Below are 20,788 nucleotides of genomic sequence, written 5' to 3'. Positions count from 1 at the left end.
AGGAGGGAATGGTTAACAGAGGAGCAGGTAAGAGAGTCAGAGTCGACTCGAGGGCAGTGGGTTGGGTTTGGTTGGGGGGTTAGAAAAGCTTCACAGAGATGCTGTCGTCACCTGAGCGGGATTTTGAGGAATAAATAGAAGTTTCAAATGGAAGAGATGGAGTGCATTCTAGGCAAAGGGAACAGCAGAGCTAAATGTACCAACAAGTAAAACTAATTGTGTGTTCAGGAAATTCTGAGTAGTTTGGTTTTGGCGGGGTACAAGATTGGAGCAAGCAGAGTTGTTGTAGAAAGTCCTAAAGTGTACTGTCATATTTTATAAGACAAATGGCTTTTTGAGTATTGAGTGTATAGATAATGGAGACTTGACTGTAATTTGGACTTTGCCATTATCTCAAGTATAGAAGAATTACTAGTTTTTACTAAGAATAGTTGTTAAATTATAGACTACATTCATAAGATGGGCTGCTTGCTTATTTGTGAACTTTTTTGTGTTTCTTTTGCATTTTGAGGTGAAACATTTCTTGTGTTTTTTATCTTACGAATTTTCCTTTGCCTGCCTTCAATGACTTGCATTAGCCCTTATTTTTAAAAGAAATGGGGGGAAAATACAATAATCATTTGATTTCTGTTCGTATAGGCTAAACTGGATTTATGTAGTACTTTAGTGTTTTTTTTTTTAGTTTTTAGTAATATCTGATTAAAGCGATTGACTACTAACCAAAAGGTTGATGGTTCAAAACCACCAGTGGCTCCATGGGAGAAAGATGAGGCAGTCTGCTTCCGTAAGGATTTACAGCCTTGGAAACTGTATGGGGTCACTATGAATCGAAATGTACTTGATGGCAGTGTGTTTAGTAATATCTAAGGAGCCCTGGTGGCACAGCAGTTAAAACACTTGGCTGCTAACCGAAAGTTCAGCGGTTCAAACCCACCAGCCACTCCACAGGAGAAAGATGTGGCATCCGTCTGCTTCCTTATAGGTTGCAGCCTTGGAAGCCCTATGGGACAGTTTTACTCTACTCTGTCCTTTAGGGTTGCTTTGAGTTGGAATCTCCTTGATGGCAATGGATTTTGTTTTGGGGTTTAGTAAATCTAAACGTCTGTTTAATATACAGCATCAGCGACCATTTTCATAGACTGATCAACATAATGCAGCTTAGTGGATGCCCATTATACTTTTGCATCATATGCCTTCGATTTGTCTGCATTTCATGCTGTGTGAGCATGTCAGAATTTAAGTGTGTATAAATGTCTGAGCATGTAAGTGTCTGGATTTTAAAGCATATGTGTTTGAAAGGGAAAATGGGAGAGAGGAAAGAGCTGTGTTTGAATCTGTTTGTCCTGATGGCCCTTGGATGTAAATGGAGGTGGAGATGCAGAAGTTCAGGCACGAGACTGTGGGTGTATGAGCCCTAGACATGCTTTGAAATAGTATCTTTAAAAACCCTGATGTTTGCATTGTCTGGTTGTTTTTCCTTGCCCTTTTTCTTTCAAGTTTTTTTTAAAGTTAATGATCTTCTGGATTGTATAACATGACAGCCTTTTCGTAAATTCTGGAAGATTGGTTAATGAAGGAAATGTTTTCTTAAAAGCATGCAACTTAAGCAGTCTTTGATGTGATTTTCTGTCGTCTGTGACTCTCTGACTTTTGCATTACTAACATGAAGGACCAGAGGCACCTCATTGTCAATTCTAACCTGTAATTGTCCTTTCTAAGCTTTGACACAGTTAAGAAAAATTGGTATTGCACTGACACATTATGTTTAATTTTTTCTATTTGGATGTAGATGAGAGTTTTCCTCTTTGAGATGAGATTTTTTTTTTTCTTATAGGGAAATAATGAAAACTTTTAAGAAGAAAATAAACACGAGTAACCTCACGTACTTTTTGGTGTGCGTATAAAAAACACACATATCCGCAAATTGAGGATTGTATGTTATATAAAGTTTAAATTCTCTTTTCATTTAAAATTTACGTTTCCTTTCTTCAGTCTGAAGTACTGGTCAGTGTACCTTTTGTTAGAGTAAGTAGATTTTTCCCATGGTTATTGAGGTCAGTGGTGTGTTGGCTACTTACCACCTTCTTTAAAAGGTACAGCATGGAGCACAAATGATTGAACCCCTCCAGTTGTCCCATCTCCTTACCCCCTCAGCTGCAGACTAAGTAGAGCTATATTTTCCTTTAGTATTTACTGTTACGTGAAAATACAGTGCAAGTGGTTGTCGCTCTCTTGTTCTCCTTTTTGTTCTTTACCCAGACAGGGAACAAATAATTATAAGTAAGCATATCCCTCTTTCCATTCTGCCCCTTCCTAAGTTAAAAAAGTATTTCAACACGTGGGCTGCTGAGGTGGTATAGCATAGCCAGAAAATAATTATTTTCTCTTTTATTTATCATTGGTTCTTTTTTCAGTTGTTATTTGTTCTCAATGCTTTGTTTTGACTTTGTCTTTCTGTCTTTTCTATTACTTCTTTTTACTCATTCAGGAAACATTATTTTCTGTGTACCTGCTGTTTAAGACACAGTCTGTACTGCCTTCACATGCTTACTAATGAATTGATGCAATTCTTGGGTTTCAGGTAGATCAGTGCGTTCCTTCTGCAGTATGTTAGGTGTTAACCTTTAGTTCTTTGACTCTTTTCAGTGGCTGACTCCTCAACCACTACTTCTCAGTGCCTACTCTTTTTCCTTTTACTTCAGAGATTAAAGCCTTAGCTTCTAGAAGGTCCAGATGTTGAATTGATTGCTTTTTTTTTTTTTGCTACATCAAAACACTTTTTTTTTGCAGTGGAGTCAGATGTGCTTAGTGGTCAAATTGTTAAATAGCTTCTCAGTTATCCTATAGTGATTCTGTAGGACAGAGTAGAACCATAGGGTTTCCAAGGAGTAGCTGGTGGATTCAAACTGTTGACCTTTTGGTTAACAGATGAGCTCTTAACCACTGTGCCACCAAGGCTCCCTTAAGATCTCAAGATATATTTCAGCCTAATAATAATAGTAAGAATTCCAGTAGATGCTTACATTCAAGCGTTTATTTTGTGCTGGCTGCTGTTCTGAGCGCTTAACATGTATTATTTATTCATTATACCATCTTGGTGAGATAGGCACCCTTACCCCTGTTTTCACTGCTCAGGGGTTCACAGTCAGCAGCAAACTGGGTTTGACCAGGTATTCTGGTGCCACGTTAGCCCTCGTGCAGCAGTGTTCTCTGCCAACTAACTTCTCCATTACTAACATAAAGGACCAGAGGCAGCTCATTGTCCTGAAACTGGGAGTTATCAAGGAGTGTCTGTATTGAGCTGCATGGAAAAAGATGTGTTACTTGTTCTTTATGGATACCTACGACAAAACACAAAGTATTAGGGAAGTTACCAAATGTTGAATTTGTTTAAAACTTCAGAATCTTTTCAGAGTTTCTAATGAGAAAATTGTTCTTTTGTGAACATAAATTTTTAAATAAAAGTACAGCAGTTGAAATTATTTTTAAAGAAGCTAAAAGCTCTTTTTATCAAAAATGTAATACTGAAATTTCTTGTGATAAACTGAAAGGATTTCAAATCCAGTTGGACTTTTTAACTCCAAGTGTTTTAAAATAATGATGAAGCTCTCATTTGCAAAAAGCATATGCATTGTTGTATCTGTCACCCTGCAGCTAGATTTTATACCCATAAAAAGCTTGTCATAACAATGATCATGAGGATGACGCAGGATCAGGCAGTGTTTTGTTCTCTTGTACCTAGGGTTGCTATGAGTTGGAACTGACTCGATGGCACCTAACAACAACAGCAAAAGGGCATGTCACTGGCAAAGGGGGAGAAATATCTGCTGTCTGTGAATATAGAGATTTAAGGCCATTGCTTTGAACCTTGCTCAATAGGAGACTCCTGACCTGCTGTGGCTTGTACTGTATGCCTTGCTCTTCGGGCACCTGGAACACAGACTCTTTCAATAATTCCTTGGGTCTGTCTACCATGATGGGCAGAGTACATTCTGCAGCTGGCTGATGAAGTAGATTTCCAGGGGGTAGAGCACGTCCTTTGTCACAGCTGACACTTAACTGTAGAGCATGCGCTGGAGCTATCCTCTGAGGAGCACCAGATAAGTCTCCTTGCTCAGGAGGTAACTGCCCAGGGGTTCTGACTTCTCCAGGGTTCTCCAGGGTTGCCCTAAGGCCTAGGGAAGGGAATCTTCACCTGGGAGTACAAGGGAAGCTTTGCCCTATGCCACAGAGAAAATTTCTCTGAGCCCTGGAGAGAGGTTTTAGAACAGACATTTATGAACATTTAACTCTTGGAGGACAATCCAAATGTGATTTTCACCATGTTGATATCAGTAGTAGAAGGGAAAAGAAATTTGTGTATGATATCAGTCATGATAAGGCTAAGTTGTACCGCAGTAAAAACCTGAAACTCATAACAGCTTAAAGCAGAATTATATATCGCTCCCCTGTTGAATGTAGGCCTGATTATTAGACTTGCTTTGGCCAGTATTTTGTGTCATCTGATGTGATTTTCCTATGTGCTGTAAATCCTGTCTCTATGATGTTAACAAAGTGGGGTTAGCAGCAGTTACGTTAATGAGGCAGGACTCAATCTACAAGATTAGGTTGTGTCTTAAGTCAGTCTTTCTTGAGACACAAAAGAATGAAGTAATCAGTGAGACATGAGGACCTCATACCGCCAAGAAAGCAGCACCCGGAGAAGAGTGCTTATCCTTTGGACCTGGGGTTTCTGCGTGGAGAACCTCCTAGACCAAGGGAAGATTGATGACAAGGACCTTCCTCCAGAGCAAACAGAGATCAAAAGCCTTCCCCAGGAGTTGGTGCCCTGAATTCTGACTTCTAGCCTACTAGACAGTGAGAGAATAAATTTCGCTTTGTTAAAGGCATCCAGTTGTGGTTCCAAAGCTCTGTAGCTCCAGCAATAAGTGCCTGGAGGTATCCCACTCCACCAGTAAATTTTGGCCAGAAGGCACTAGGCTCTTTTCCTCCATGGATGGGCAAGCCTAGCTCCACCAGTAAGTGCCCAGAGGCACCTCACTCCACCAGGAAGCCCCCTGCCAAAGACACTTAGCTATCTCACTCCATGGATTGGCTCCAGGGCTGTCTCACACTAGTCTCCTGGTTCTGCTGCTGCCGTTTCTCAGCTGCTGCTTCTCGCCATCTGTACCTTCTCTAGTGTAACAGCTCTCTGCATTTCCTTCTGAGTCCTCTATCCATTCACGGTTTCAAAACCACTTCTACATTTTAGGTATCTGGTAGAGCAGCACTCCACTCTCAAATTCTGTCTTAGTCATCTAGTGCTACTATAACAGAAATACCAGAAGTGAATGGCTTTAACAAAGAGAAATTTATTCTCTCATGGTCTAGTAGACTACAGGTCCGAATTCAGGGTGCCAACTCCAGGGGAAGGCTTTCTCTCACTGTCAGCTCTGGAGTAAGGTCCTTGTTACCAGTCTTCCCTTGGTTTAGGAACTTCTTCACACAGGAACCCCGGGTCCAAAGGATGCACTCTGCTCTGGATGCTGCTTTCTTTGTGGTATAAGGTCCCCATGTTTCTCTGATCACTTCTCTTCTTTCATATCTTAAAAGAAATTGACTTAAGACACAACCTAATCTTATAGATTGAGTCTTGCCTCGTTAACATTACTGCTACTAATCCCACCTCATTAACATCATAGAGATAGGATTTACAGCACATTGGGAAATCATCTCAGGTGGCACAGTGGTGGACAATCACAATACTGGGAGTCATGGCCTAGACAGGTTGACAGATATTTTGGAGGGACACAATTCAATCCACGACACTCCCCCATTAACATAAACTCACTGTCCTCTAAGGTTCCTGTCTAGTCTTTTGAGTTGCTAATATCAATTTGATCTCATACAGATATTAAAGAACATAACGCTCTTACTAGTTAAGCTAAACTGTTGTTTGGTTTTAAGACGACTTCGGGATATTTTTGGCGTGAGGTTCAAAGATTATCTCAGGTCAGTAGTTTTGAGGGTTCTTCCAGCCTCTGTGGTTCCAGAAAGTCTGGAGCCTGTGAGAATTTTAAGTTCTGTTCTGCATTTTCCCCCTTTTTTCAGGATTCTTTCTATGGAATCTTTGATCAAAATGTTCAGTAGTGTTAGGCACCACCCAGTTCTAATTTTGTAATATTTTTTGTCTTGTAAAACAACTTATGAAGCCTTAATTCTCATGCTTGCAGGAAAGATTTAAAGTTAAAAATATGTCATAATTTATCAGTATGTTGTCATTTCTATATGTAGTGGTATTTGATTTGCATACTTCTAGTCATTTTTTTAGTCATAGCAGTGAGTTCTAACGTGGTGTTGTAATAAAAATACTTTGATTTAATAGCTGCTAGATGACATCTTCAAATATCTGCTCTTATTTTGATTTTTCTTCATTGTTTAACAAAAAAAATTGAAAGGATTCCAAATATTTTTCTGGATTGTTAGGTTAAGGTAGAAGATTGAATATGTGCTTCTCATTTTTGTTCCCTCCCAAAAACGTACTTAAACTGTAGTATATGGTTACTTTACATAGTGGACCCCAATGATTCTCACCTTTTAGTATTCACACTTCTGCGTACTCCCTCCAGTGCTGAATAGGGGTAGACCTATGTAACCAATAGGAAATGACCATAGCTAGTTCAGATGTGAGGAGCCCTGGTGGCACAGTGGCGAAAGTGCTTGAATGCTAGCTAAAAGGTTGGTGGTTCAAACTCACCAGTCATGCCACAGGAGAGGGAAGTGGCAGTTTGCTTCTGTAAAGACTTAAACAGCTTTGGAAACCCTGTAGGGCAGTTCTCTGTCCTATAGGGTTGCTATGAATCAGAATCAACTTGTTGGCTGTGGGTTTGGTTTTTTTGGTTTAGTTCAGTTACGAGCACTGTGACTCGAGACCAAAAACCCAAACCAAACTCAGTGCTGTCGAGTCGATTCCGACTCATAGCGACCCTATAGAACAGAGTAGAACTGCCCCATAGTGACTGGCGGATTCGAACTGCCGACCCTTTGGTTAGCAGCCGTACAACTTAACCACTATGCCACCAGGGTTTCCGACTCAAGAGACAGACATGATAACACTATAAAGAAAAACGAAGGATGAGTAACATAAAAGTGGTTGTCTCTTCTACATCAGCCTGAAACCAGAAGAACTAGATGGTGCCCAGCTACAACTGATGACTACCCTGACAGGGAACACAACAAAGAACCCCTGAGGGAGCAGGAGAGCAGTGGGATGCAGACCCCAAATTCTCGTAAAAAGACCAGACTTAATGGTCTCATTGAGACTAGAATGACCTCGGAGGTCATGGTCCCCAGACCTGTTAGCCTAAGACAGGAACCATTCCTAAAGCTAACTCTTCTGACAGGGATTGGACTGGACTATGGAATAGACAATCATACTGGTGAAGAGTGAGCTTCTTGGACCAAGTAGACACATGAGACTCTGTTGGCATCTTCTATCTGAAGGGGAGATGAGAGGGTAGAGAGGGTCAGAAGCTGGCTGAATGGACACGAAAAGAAACAGAGGAGGGAAGGAGTGTGCTGTCTCATTATGGGGAGAGCAATTAGGAGTAGATAGCAAGGTGTTTATAAATTTTTATATGAGAGTCCAACTTGATTTGTAAACTTAAAGGATAATAAAAATTTTTTTAAAAAGTGGTGATCTCTGGATCAGGGAATGCTACTGGGGAGACTTACACAGCGGTGTGATAATGTTCCCTTAATCTTAGCTTGGGTACTTGCGGTGTTCATTTTATTTTTTAAACTGAATATTTTATTCAGTTTTTGTGTACCTGATATATTTCAAAATAAAAATTAAACATTTATGAGTTGCACAATTTGTTAAGAAAATCCGTTTCTTCGGAATTGAAAGAATAGCCTCCTAGTGGTTGCGGGGCTTCTTTCGAATTGCAGAGTAAAGTTCAGCAAATCTAGGTTGAGATCCTGACTCTGCCACTAACTTGCAGAATCACCTTAGGCAAGTCACTTAACCAGTCTAAGCTCCAGTTACCTCTTTTGTAAAACAATTTAGAAATTAGTAGAGTATCTTTAAGATACTTTCTAAGTCTAAAATATTCTAAAAAAGCTGTCCAAGCACTAAATGAACCCACTCCCAACTATGCTGGGAATGGTAGGGTACACAGAGACTAGTGAACTAAAGAAAATGTGGAAAGTGATTTTGAAGTTTCCTTTGGTTGAGGGAGCTTAAGTTCTCTATTTTACTGTCAGTTCTGTGCTTTAGTAGCAGTCTCTAGACTCAGACTTCAGGTATCATTTTGTATGTGATAAGAATGTTCTTTTCTACTCCTTTTTATCCTTTTTGGAAGTTGGAGGTAAACATGTAGTTGGACTAAGGGTCTCCCTTTGATGTGCACAGTGAAAAATGATATTCCTAATTAAGTATTGTGAAGATTTTTCATTGTAAACCATATTAATTTCAGGTGCTCTCCATAAAATATGTATATATTACAGAAATATTTAAGGGAAAGAAAAATAATGAATTTTTGAAGACCATATATGGAAAAACAAATACATTATATTGGTGGTCTTATAATACTTACTATCTATGAAATCTCAATTTATCATTTATTTTACATTGTACAATTTTACATTGTACATTTAAAAAGTATGTTATTACCAAGAGGACTGTGGGTATGAATCCAAATGTATCAAGTCCGGTGTCAGGAGAAATGTTTTCTATATAAGTGGTGGTTTTCGAATCTAGAATAGATTTTATTGAACATTCTTATTCATTTGCCTCCTCTTTCTCCTATCCGCAGGAATTATTCTTGACAGAAGTATTTTAAAAGAACAATTTTTACAATGGCCTCAGCAGTACTTAGTTCTGTTCCCACTACTGCTTCTCGTTTTGCCCTGTTACAAGTGGATAGTGGCAGTGGTTCCGATTCTGAGCCTGGAAAAGGAAAAGGTCGGAATACTGGGAAGTCTCAAGCTTTGGGAAGTAAATCAGCTACAAATGAGAAAAAGAGAGAGAAAAGAAGAAAGAAGAAAGAACAGCAACAGAGTGAAGCAAATGAGGTAACAATTATAATTACTTGTTAAATGTCTACTTTCCCAGTAGACTGTTAAGTATCATGACAGGCACTATCTTGTTCACCCATATATCCATAGTACCTGGTCCGTAGGTACTCAGTAAATATTATTCAAACAAATGGATGAAAATTTGTGTGTATTTAAAATCAAATGTAATAAATATTTTTAAAAGCCTTTTTTTTTTTACTGTGAAAGTTTACAGTGCTCATTCCAAAAAGTTTCTGAAAAATAGAGAAGTATTAAAAGGAAACAAAGGTCATTTGTAGATCTACTTAAAGATATAACCAATTATAGTTGGTATGTGTTTTCTTTACATCTGCATAAGTTATATGAATAAACTTACGTAGCTATAAAGAAAACACCTACCAAAATATTAAAAAGTATATTTATATCTTATTTAACAAAAATGGGATTATATCCTGGACCATTTTACAACTGTTTTTTTTTTTTTTTGAATTAGCCATGACCAGTTTTCCATAACAGTAAACTAAAGATCTACATTATTTTAAGTGAATAACCAAAAAACCAAATCTGTTGTTGTCAAGTTGATTCCGACTTATAGTGACCATATAGGACAGAGCAGAACTGCCATTTAGGGTTTCCAAGAAGTAGCTGGTAGATTTGAACTGATGACCTTTTGGTTGGCAGCTGAGCTCTTAACCACTGCACCACCAGGGCTCCGTTTTAAACGAATATACAGTATTTAATTATATGGATATATTGTACTTTATTTAATTGAACCATTGATAAACATTTAGGTTGTGTCTCATTTTTTACTATTATGGAGAACCTGTGACTGGCCTTGAACATACATTTTTATGAATTTGATGGTCTATTGCTGATGGCAAAGTGGTTAAGTGCCCAGCTGCCAACCAGATGGTTGGCAGTTCAGTCAAACTGTAGGAGACCATGTGGGGTAGTTCTGTCTGTCCTATAGGGTCGCTGTGTTAGTTATCATAGTGCCACTATGACAGAGGAAACCCTAGTGGTTCAGTGGGTAAGTGTTATGGCTGGTAACCAAAAGGTTGGTGGTTGGAATCCATCAGGCACTCCATGGAAACTCTATGGGGCAGTTCTGATCTGTCCTGCAGGGTCACTGTGAGTCAAAATCGACTCCATGGCAGTGAGTTTTTTTTTTTTTTTTTTCACTATGACAAATACAACAAGTGGGTGGCTTTAACAAACATTTATTTTCTCACCGTTTAGGAGGCTAAAAGTCTGAATTCAGGATGCTGGCTCAAGGGCAAGGCTTTCTTTCTCTGTCAGCTCTGGAGGAAAGTCCTTGTCTCTTTGAGCTGCTGCTGTTGGGTGATCTTCCTGTGATTTGGCATCTCTCTTCCCCCATCTCTGCCTCTTGCTTGCTTAAACTTTCTTAAGTCTCAAAAGAGATTGATTGACTCAAGACACACTCTCCACTAATTCTGTTTCATTAACATGACAAAGGCAACTCATTCCCAGTTGGAATCATAACCACAGACATAGAGGTTAGGATTTACAACACTCCAGCTGCTGAAAGTGGTTTATATCTCATCACTCCTATTTTTTTGGAACAACATTGTGATTATCAGTCAGAATTGTTGCTCCTTATTTTCAGGTCTCTCCGTACTTTTCTCTGTTGTTTCAACTACTGTTTCAGGTTATTCTTATTGTTGGCAGTAGATCAGCCAGTAGAGTTTTAGTCCTTTATGTTTTGCGGACTAGGCTCTGTATTTTTCAGGACTAACATAGCAGTTGCCAGAATTGTTTAGGTTGTACTTAAAATTTTTAATTTTTAAATAATTAAACTTTAATCTTTTTGACTATATTTTACATTTTAAAATGCACAGTTGTTTTTCTGTTTTCTATTCCTGTAAACTCCCCTTTAGACAAGGAGAATCATTAAAATGTTGCATAATACAGCATAACCCATTCTCACTTTATTAATCATTTCATCTATTCATCCACCAACAGTATCTCAAATGCTGGAAAAATTAATAATCTACAAGGATTACAAAACACAAACACCAACTTCATTTCAGTTGTTTGAGTTAGCGTAAAGATATTTGGAATAGTATTCAAAAGTATAAAAATATTTATGGATTTTTTTAACTTCTAAAAATCATTATTATCATCACAGAAATGGTAAACCAAATTTAATACATATTTTTTGTTTGTTTTTTAGCTTAGAAATCTTGCTTTTAAGAAAATTCCCCAGAAATCCTCTCATGCCATTTGTAACACTCAGCATGAGCTGTCATCATCCAACCCAGTACAGAAGGATTCACGAGAAGAAAATTGGCAGGAGTGGAGACAAAGAGATGAGCAGGTACAGCTAAATAAATAAAATTATTTTGTTTTGTTTTTCATTGAGTTTATGCATTTTTAAGATGGCAGTGCATCAGAATCCTTGTCACCACCATTTCTGCAGAGCAGTTTTTATTGGCTTAAGGCACATGTATTTGCTGCTTTTAACAAGAGGCTCTGTTTTTTCGTCTACTAGGAAAGAAGATTGCACATTAGTTTTGGTAATTGAAAGCATTTATTTTTAGGTTTTTAATTCATTTGCCCTTTTACAATGAGGAAAAGCTAGGGAAGGTAGAGGAACAGAATTCAATTATTTCAAGTTAAAACAAACAAACACATTTGTGAGGCCAGAGGGCTCTTATTAAAAATACCCAGAAATAGGTTTGCTTAAAAAAGAAAGACAAGGGGAAATTTTTCAGCCTTGGTGTAAAATAGTTTATGGCATTTGTCTCTTTAGCTTACTTACTTGATGACTTGTTCTTTTCTACCTCTATTAAATAAATAACCAAACAAAATACATAATTTATTAAGAGCAATCAATTTTTTTTTTAATAGTATCCAGGAAAATAACATACTGAGCCTAGAATGTACTCTAGAAGATGCTGAATGTATAGGAATTGAATAGTTATTTATTTGTTTGCATATCAAACTATCGTTCGATCTATCTGGAATGGGTATTGTTCTGGCAGATGTTTAGTCTGCTAGAGTGGTTACCCCTATCAGGCTTATTTCACAATTTTCAAAGAGTTGGACTATACTAAACTACATACTTATACTATACTACTTACAACTTTTCTTCAGGATTTTTCAGTGTCTCAGGCTCACCATTATGTGAGTGCCAATTATCACTAGAGCCATACAGAAATCCAGGTGCTGAAACATGGTTAAGTCATTTTGTTCTATTTCTGGGAGAGTTTGACTCTTTTTCCTTCTACAGCATTTATTATGATGAATTCTTCTGGTTTGAAGTGATGTTGGTCTTTTACAAGTCTAAATGTTATACTGTTCAGACAGTGACAGAATTTACCAGTGTCTTCACCAGAGACATTTTCTCCCAGTGACCCTAAGAGCATTGGAAAACTAATAAACACTAAAATTTGCACCAAAATAAATTTCATGGGACTTGAGCACAGATACCTGATTACCAGTCCTTCTATCCCCACTGATTGCTATCAAAATGACTACGTGATTATGAAAAGGAAGTATGTGACTTAGCCCTGACCTACATAAGGATGCCATCCAAGATCCAGGAACTTTGAGAAATTTTGCTGGATATACTATTGATAGATCACTTATGAAGCTGTGCCTTGTTTGGAAGTCCCACTTCCAGGAAAATAATCCAGGTTAGAGGATGTAGAATAGCTCCTGGGATAATCACACTGAAGGGTAAGGAAGAGATAAGGGCAAACCTTGGGACAGAGCGACAGTATGCCACTTGAAATCCACTACTGTGTGGAATATTAGAATCCTGTGGTGTAATGAATCACTTTTGTATGGCCTCTCTCTCTGTGGTCTTGTAACTCTCAACAAATGATTGAGTAAGACTAAGGAAATACGGTGACTGTGGCCCACTAAGGGGATTGGACAGCTTGCTAATAATGCAAATAAGGTGGGTGGTACCCTTGAGCAGGTGGGACCATGCAAATAAGGTATATGGAATCCTAACGAGGGGATTGGTCAGCTTAAAATGAGCCATCCTAGAGGCGAGAAGGGGGAGTGCATCCTTTGGACCTAGGGTCCTTGCACTGAGAACCTCCTAGACCCAGGAGAGAGAGCTGTATCCCTGGAGACAGCAAGAAGCAGCAGCAAGGAAATGGAGGCAGCAGAACTAGGAAACCAGCAGGAGATGATCCACTGAGCTTCCTAGCACATGGAGCAGGGTAGCTACAGTGGGTGTGTTGACCCATGGAGCGAGAGAGCTGTGTGTGTGCAGAGGCTTCCTGGCAGAGTAGAGTGCCTCCAGGCACTTGTTGGTAGAACTTGGCTTGCCAACCCGTGGAGAAGAGATCTAAGCGCCTTTGGGCTGAGGCTTAGTGGTGGATTGGGGTTCTTCTAGGCACTTACTGGCAGAGCTGAAGAGCTTTGCAACACTTGCCTGACCAGGGCAGAGGCCAGGCCGAGGGGATGAGAACCAGGGACCGGCCTGTCTGTTGACATAGCTGAGAAGAGGCTGTCCTGATCAAGGAACTGTATCCTGAGTTGTTTCTGATCCTGAGTTGTACCCTGTTACTTCCTTAATAAACCCATAACTCTGATTATGGTCTGTGAGTTCTGTGTGGCCATTGCAACGAATTATCAAACCCAGCAGAAAATACGGTGGTGTCAGGATTTGTAGAAAGATTGGAGGGTGGAGGTATGCGGGACTTCCACCTCATCGCAGTCAGCGTTGGGCTGTTGATGCCGATAATGATTCTCTCTCCCTGCCACCGTGAAGTTAGAGGAGGGCAGAGATCCTCCACCATGCCATTTTTATAATTTCAAGTAGTTAGACTCTACTAGGCAGAAAGCCCCCAGTGTGGTGGGTGTTCCCCCTGACAGTGTAGGGAAACAGCAATATGAGCAAGTCCAGGTACGGACGCTGACCGAGGCAAAAAGCTGGATATAGAAAGTTTGCCTGTTATTTGGCAGCTTATTTCAAACATAAGAGAAATTATGCTAAAACAAAGTTTTCTATTCCTAAATCACCAAATTGATAATAGAAATTTACTCAACCTATGCCTCAGCCTGAAATCTGGGTGCCAGCATTGAATAACAACCAGATGCATCCACTTCACCTGTTGTTGTTTTTAGGCGCCATGGAGTTGGTTCTGACTCATAGCAACCCTATGTACAAGAGAAGGAAACACTGCCCTGTCCTGTGCCATCCTCACAATCGTTGTTACACCCGAGTGCATTGTCGAAGGCACTGTTTCAGTCCGTCTCACTGAGAGTCTTCCTCTTTTCTGCTGACCCCCTACTTCACCAAGCGTGATGTCCTTCTCCAGGGACTGACCCCTCCTGATTGTTTGTCCAAAGTATGTGAGACATAGTCTTGCCATCCTTCTAAGGAGCTTTCTGGTTGCACTTCTTCCAAGACAGATTTGTTCGTTCTTTTGGCAGTCCACAGTGTATTCATCATTTTTCGCCAACACCACGATTCAAAGGCATCAATTCTTCTTCGATCTGCCTTATTTGTCATTGAGCTTTCACCATAGCTTGGGTCAGGCACACCTTAGTCTTCTGTGGGACATGTTTGCCTTTTTTTTTTTTTTTTTAAACACTTTAAAGAGGTCCCTTGGAGCAGATTGGCCCAGTGTATCTTTTGATTTCTTGTCTGCCGCTTTCATGGGTTATTGATTGTGGACTCGAGTAAAAGGAAATCCTTGACAACTTCAGTCTTTTCCTCATTTATCATGATGTTGCTTATTGGTCCAGTTGTGAAGATTTTTGTTTTCTTTATGTTGAGGTATAATCCATACTGAAGGCTGTGGTCTGATCGTCCTTCAGTAAGTGCTTCAAGTCCTCTTTGTTTTCAGCAAGCAACGTTGCGTCATCTGCATAACACAGGTTGTTAATGAGCCTTCCTCCAATCCTGATGTCTATCCCATTCTTCTTCATATTGTCTACCTTCTCAGGTTATTTGCTCAGCATACAGATTGAATAAGTATGGTGAAAGGATACTTCCTGACTTCAAACCATGCAGTAGCCCCTTGTTCACACAACTACCTCTTGATCTGTGTACAGGTTCCTCATGAGTATAATGAAGTATTCTAGAATTCTCATTCTTTGCAATGTTATCCATAATTTGTTATGATCCACACAGTCAAATGCCTTTTCATAGCCAATAAAACGCAGGTAAACGTCCTTCTGGTATCCTCTGCTTTCAGCCAGGAGCCACCTGACATCAGCAGTGATATCCCTCATTCCACGTCCTCTTCTAAATCTGGCTTGAACGTCTGGCAGTTCTCTGTTGATACACTGCTACAGCCGCTTTTGAATGATCTTCAGCAAAATTTTACTTGCGTGTGATATTGGTATTGTTCAATAATGACTGCATTTGGTTGGGTCACCTTTCTTCAAAATAGGCATAAATATGGATCTCTTCCAGTTGGTTGGCCAGGTAGCTGTCTTCTGGATTTCTTGGCATAGATGAGTGAGCACTTTCAGTGCTGCATCCACTTCACCTACTTACAAGCAAACACGGGACCTTACTTGATCTCATATTAGCTGAAGGGGTTTCTGCCATATACAAGAAAAAGAACATCGCAGTATCCAGAGTAAAAGCGAAATTTGAAAAAAAAAATAGACAAGAAGCAAGGTTTGCCACGGGGAGCGGAATTTAATTTTAAGCAGCATCTACTTTGTGCTTTAATAAAAATTAAGGGGCTAGAACATTTTGTAAAAGTTAAGGGGATAGTAATGTTATATATCAAGGTGAAATTAGACAATAGACTGAGGTGGAAAAGTGGCTGAGAGACTGAAATTAAGAGGGAGCTGGATGAATTTAAAGAATAATAAGGAAAAAAAATCTTAGCAGAATTTTAAAAAACTTCATTAGAAGGACCAAAGAGCAGTATATATCCTGAAGAAAATTGAGTCGCTTGTTTGAAGGAAAATTTGATATAAATTTTGCAGATAAAATCCACATGGTAGATATGAAACACTGAACTGAAATCCAACAGAAGCGTAATTCATGTCTCTGAGACAAATAGAACAGAGGCAACTAGCAAAGATAATGTTGATAAAATTTTTCCTAAAGATTGGCATCTGAGCTTGAAAGAATTGAAGCCAGCTTTAACTGTTTTTAAAAGTTTTTAATTTTAGTAAGGAGTAAGGAAGTAATACTGTGAATGTATGCACAGTAGAAAACAGGTTGCCTATGAAACAAACAAACAAAAAAAACCAAAATCTGTTGCCATCCAATTGATTCTGACTCATGGTGACTCTGTGGACAGAGTAAAAGTGCCCCATAGCGTTTCTAAGGCTGTAAATGTTTACTGAAGTAGACTACCACATCTTTCTCCTGTTGATTGGCTGGTGGGTTTGGACCGCCAACCTTTCGGTTAGCAGCCAAACTCAGGCTAGCCACTTGAAATGCCAGAATTCCACACCCAAGCATTTGTGAGAGAAACACGTTCTTAGAAATATGAGGTCTTAGAAAGCATAACAACATTACGCTTTCTACAAATTTTCTGAGATGTGTTCCTGCCAGTGTCTTAGTTTGGGTTGTTTAGAGGAACAGAACCAGTGATACGTATATGCTTATATATATACGTAAAACCAAAAACCAAACCCATTGCTGTCGAGTCAATTCCAACTCATAGTGACCCTGTAGAACTGCCCCATAGTGTTTCCAAGGAGTGCCTGGTGGATTTAAACTGCTGACCTTTTGATTAGCAGCCGTAGCACTTAACCATTATGCTACCAGGGTTTCCATGTATATACATACACACACACGTACACACACATGAGTATATGTATATATATATGGAGACAGAGAGAGGGAGAGATCCACAGATAGATGTGAATGGAGATTGAGATTGATTTACTTCAAAGGATTGGCTCACACAGTTGTGTGGCTGCCAGGTTCAAATTCTAGGCAGCATGTCAGAGACTTCTGCAGGCTTAAGTCCCAAGATCCATAGATCAGGTAACGAGAGTGCAGGGTCAAAAGAGAGAGCCCTGCCAGAATATCTATTTATATTCTGAAGGCAGACTACACTGCTAAGAAAACTCCCCTTTCAGTTGATAGGTTGATCACATCAGATCACATTGTGGGAGGTGATTGATTATATTATATTATATTATACTACACTACACTAAGGAACAGCAACTAGTCCGGTGTCTGGCCAAACCACTGGGAATTGTAGCCAGCCCAACTTAACACATAAAACTAACCATCACAAAAGGTAAATCCAAATAAAGAGCACAGTGATTGGAAGGTACTAGTGGTGAGCCTTGAAGCTAGTTCAGTATAGAATTAACTAGTGTTTGTACATGTAGTTATTAAAGAGAACATAACCCATTTGAAGAATTGAATGTGAAATGAAATCCCTATCTATGAATACAAAAATTAGGAAGAAGGGAATAAATCAGAGGAGTACTAAGTATTTTTAAAATTTTCATGTTGATAGAATAGTTCTAAGTACAATTAAAAAAAATTTAAAGATAACTACTTAATAGAAATGACTTCATATAGCAAAAAATAAAAAGCAAAGGAAATTGCAAGGAAGCCTTTGAAACAAGGTATAGAAAAGGGTAATAGACAAATAATTTGTTTTGTCAATAAATACAAATAGTTGGACTTATTCATTAAAAGATAAAGACCAATTGGGGCAATCTTTCTGAACAATAGTTTGATCTTGTAATTTTTTACTCAACATTAACGGATACGTTGATCCTGAAAAGATAGATTCAACTCTTAGCGATACTATATATTTTGCTGAATTATGCCACCTAAACGAAAAAACCCACTGACGTGGAGTCAATTCCAACTCATGGCGACCCTATAGGACAGGGTAGAACTGCCCCATAGAGTTTCCAAGGAGCGCCTGGTCGATTCAAACTGCCGATCTTTTGGTTAGCAGCTGTAGCTCTTAACCACTACACCACCAGAGTTTCCTGTGCCACCTAAGCTACCAGAAATTATAGAGATGATATTTACTGCATTATTACCAAACCAAAAAAATCAAACCCACTGCCGTCGAGTCGATTCTGAGTCATAGCTACCCTATACGACATAGTAGAACTGCCCAGTAGAGTTTCCAGGGAGCATCTGGTGGATTTGAACTGCTGAACTTTTCGTTAGCAGCTGAAGTGCATTGATGTTACTCATTCCAGTGAACCTTTTTTAAATCTACATCTTGATTCAAAAATAATTAACTGAATAGAAAAATCTCTTTTCATCGGTTTTCGGTGAAAAACAGACTAAATTTTATTATGTATTTCTTCCTCTTACTGTATTGATTCATACTCCACACATCACTGGTTTTGTGCAACTTTGAAGTGAAATATCTGCTAGCGGATGCATGATATTAATTGTTCTTTCATTTGGCATCCTCAAGTCCATTTGATAAAGAAACTTTGCCAGTAGCACGTTATGCTGCTTTTGTGAGTATGATGTTTGTCATTAACTTTGTGACCGATACAATAAGTCCTTTGGCAATAGATTGACTTCTACCTTGTTTCCCTATAAGGAGTGAAAATTCGAATAAATCGTCTGTGATTTTTGGCTCTTTACTTTCTTTAGCAACAAAATTCATCTGTTTTGTGCTGGAAAGCATTCCTTAGTACTTGTTCTTGAAAGACTTAAAAAAGGTCACTGTGCTTTGTATGGAAGTGATATAAAAACTGTCACGTCCTTAGGCCACTGGTCCAACAAGGTTTCATAGCAGATGAAGCTAGGAGCAAACAGATGAATGGTGACTCCATAAATCAGAATTTGAAATACCTATTTTAATTTTCTACTTAAATTTTTTTCTTTTCAGCGGCTTACGTGGCATCACTTTTTTTTTTTTTTTATCATGCTTTAGGTGAAAGTTTACAGCTCAAGTTAGTTTCTCATACAAAAATTTATACATAGATTGCTAAGTGACCCTAGTTGCGCTCTCTGTAATGTGACAGCAGGCTCCTCCTTTTCAACCTGGATTTCCTGTGTCCACTCAACCAGCTCCTGTCCCTTTGCCTTCTCACCTCCTCTCCGGACAGGAGCTGCCCATTTAGTCCCGTGTATCTACTTGAAGAAGCACATTCTTCACAAGGATCGTTCTATATCTTACAGTCTAGTCTTTGTCTGAAGAGTTGGCTTCAGGAATCGTTTTAGTTCTGGGTTAACAGTCCGGGGTCCATGTCTTCTGGGGTTCCTCTAGTCTCAGACCATTAAGTCTGATCTTTTTACTAGAATTTGGGTTCTGCGCCTTACTTCTTGCCTGCTCTGTCAAGGACTGTCTTTTGTGTTCCCTGTCAGGGCAGCCATTGGTGGTAGCCAGGCACTGTCTAGTTCTGGCCTCAGACTGATGGAGTCTCTGGTTTATGTGGCTCTTTCTGTCTCTTAGGCTAATTTTTTCCTTGACTCTTTGGTGTTCTTCATTCTACTTTGCTCCAGGTGGGTTGGGATCATTTGATGCATCTTAGATGGCTGCTTATCAGCTTTTAAGACCCCAGACGTATGTGGGATCACATTTATCTTAAACACAGACTTACATTCTATATTCACTGTGTTAGAGTTCTGTTCATTTTTAAGTTTATAATGTTTTTATGAGTCACATTCCTAGTTCTATTCTCATTACTACTTTAAATTCTTTAGTGAACAATTGAATCATATTTATTACTTGGAGATAAATAAAATACGTAACAAAAATGCAGAGTTAATAAGTGTAAACAATACTCAAAAGATATGAAAATATATTAGCTGAGATGAACTGAACCAATGATTAGTGTGAACACATAGATGCAATTTTTGTAGAGCTTTAACAACCTTTAAAATCATAATGTTCAATAAGAATATCAGGATTTTTGGCAAAATAATTATGCCTTCCAAATTAGCGAAAGATATATGGTACATTCTTTGAAAAACACTGGGTTAGTAGATCGCAAGACACTGCTGTGGCTAATCGGTTGGCTGCGAGTGTTTGGACAGATGTCTTCAGAGTGGTACTCTGTTGTTTTACAATACCCATGTTTCCATGATGCCAAACTCTTTTCATTTGGAATTTGCTTTGCTTGGATTTAAGATGAATAAAACCGTTATGCTACCTAGTTACTAAAATTTTTTATGTCTAGTTCCAAAATATTTATTACCCTTACAGGTTTTTCATTAGTCCATCATAGTCCTTAATTGATCACAAACTCTTGAGCTATAGGTTTGCTTAAGTAGAAAAAAAAAATGTTTTACTGATAGTTGGGGAGTAGGAGGCAATGAAGGAAGCCAGTAGAAAGTGGGTCTGAAGTACTCCATCTTGGGTACATGTAAGTATCTTCTTCAATTCTGTAGGCATTTTTGAGTGCCAACTACTTATTTTTTTCCTTTCCTTCACCTGTAGGTCCAAGGAAAATGACTGTGAGGAACTCTGAATATATATACTGTATTTATAGCAGTCCTAAGATATGTTTAGAGAATTCAGAATCATGTTTCCTTTCTCTTTCCTGATGTTTTAGCCTCTGTGCTACCATTATCCCTTTATCTAGGGTCAAAAATCTTATCTTTGGTTCATTCTTCTTTCATACCTCATATTCAGTCAGTGTTTCAAAGCTTGACCAGTGTTTTATAAGATGTAGCCTTCATTATTTTATGCACTGCTACTTTCTGGTCCAGGTTCCTGACTGAGATTACAGTGGCTTAGCCAGTCATGTGGGTTCTAGTTTCTCATTATTTTAATATTCCAATTTATTTCTTACACATAAATCGTTATTCCTTTTTCAGCTGCCCCAAGTTCCTAATTTTTAAGGAGTAGACACT

The 20,788-nt window shown here is 38.8% G+C and overlaps 1 protein-coding gene across 4 annotated transcripts in view; it reads left to right on the top strand.

Moving 5' to 3' along the window:
• The window catches only part of GKAP1 (G kinase anchoring protein 1), a 90,692-nt gene that overhangs the window by 14,499 nt on the left and 55,405 nt on the right, over positions 1-20,788 (top strand). For all 4 annotated transcript variants that reach the window (XM_049895746.1, XM_049895742.1, XM_049895745.1 and 1 more), the window contains exons 3-4: positions 8,796-9,054; positions 11,231-11,374. In XM_049895746.1, coding sequence (XP_049751703.1) covers positions 8,839-9,054; positions 11,231-11,374 — 360 coding nt within the window. In that variant the 5' untranslated portion in view covers positions 8,796-8,838. The remainder of the gene's footprint in view (positions 1-8,795; positions 9,055-11,230; positions 11,375-20,788) is intronic.

Source organism: Elephas maximus, chromosome 9 (genome assembly GCF_024166365.1).
Source record: "Elephas maximus indicus isolate mEleMax1 chromosome 9, mEleMax1 primary haplotype, whole genome shotgun sequence".
Taxonomy (NCBI): Eukaryota; Metazoa; Chordata; class Mammalia; order Proboscidea; family Elephantidae; genus Elephas; species Elephas maximus.
Note: the sequence above shows the minus strand (reverse complement) of the source record. Positions and strands in the feature narration are given on the sequence as shown.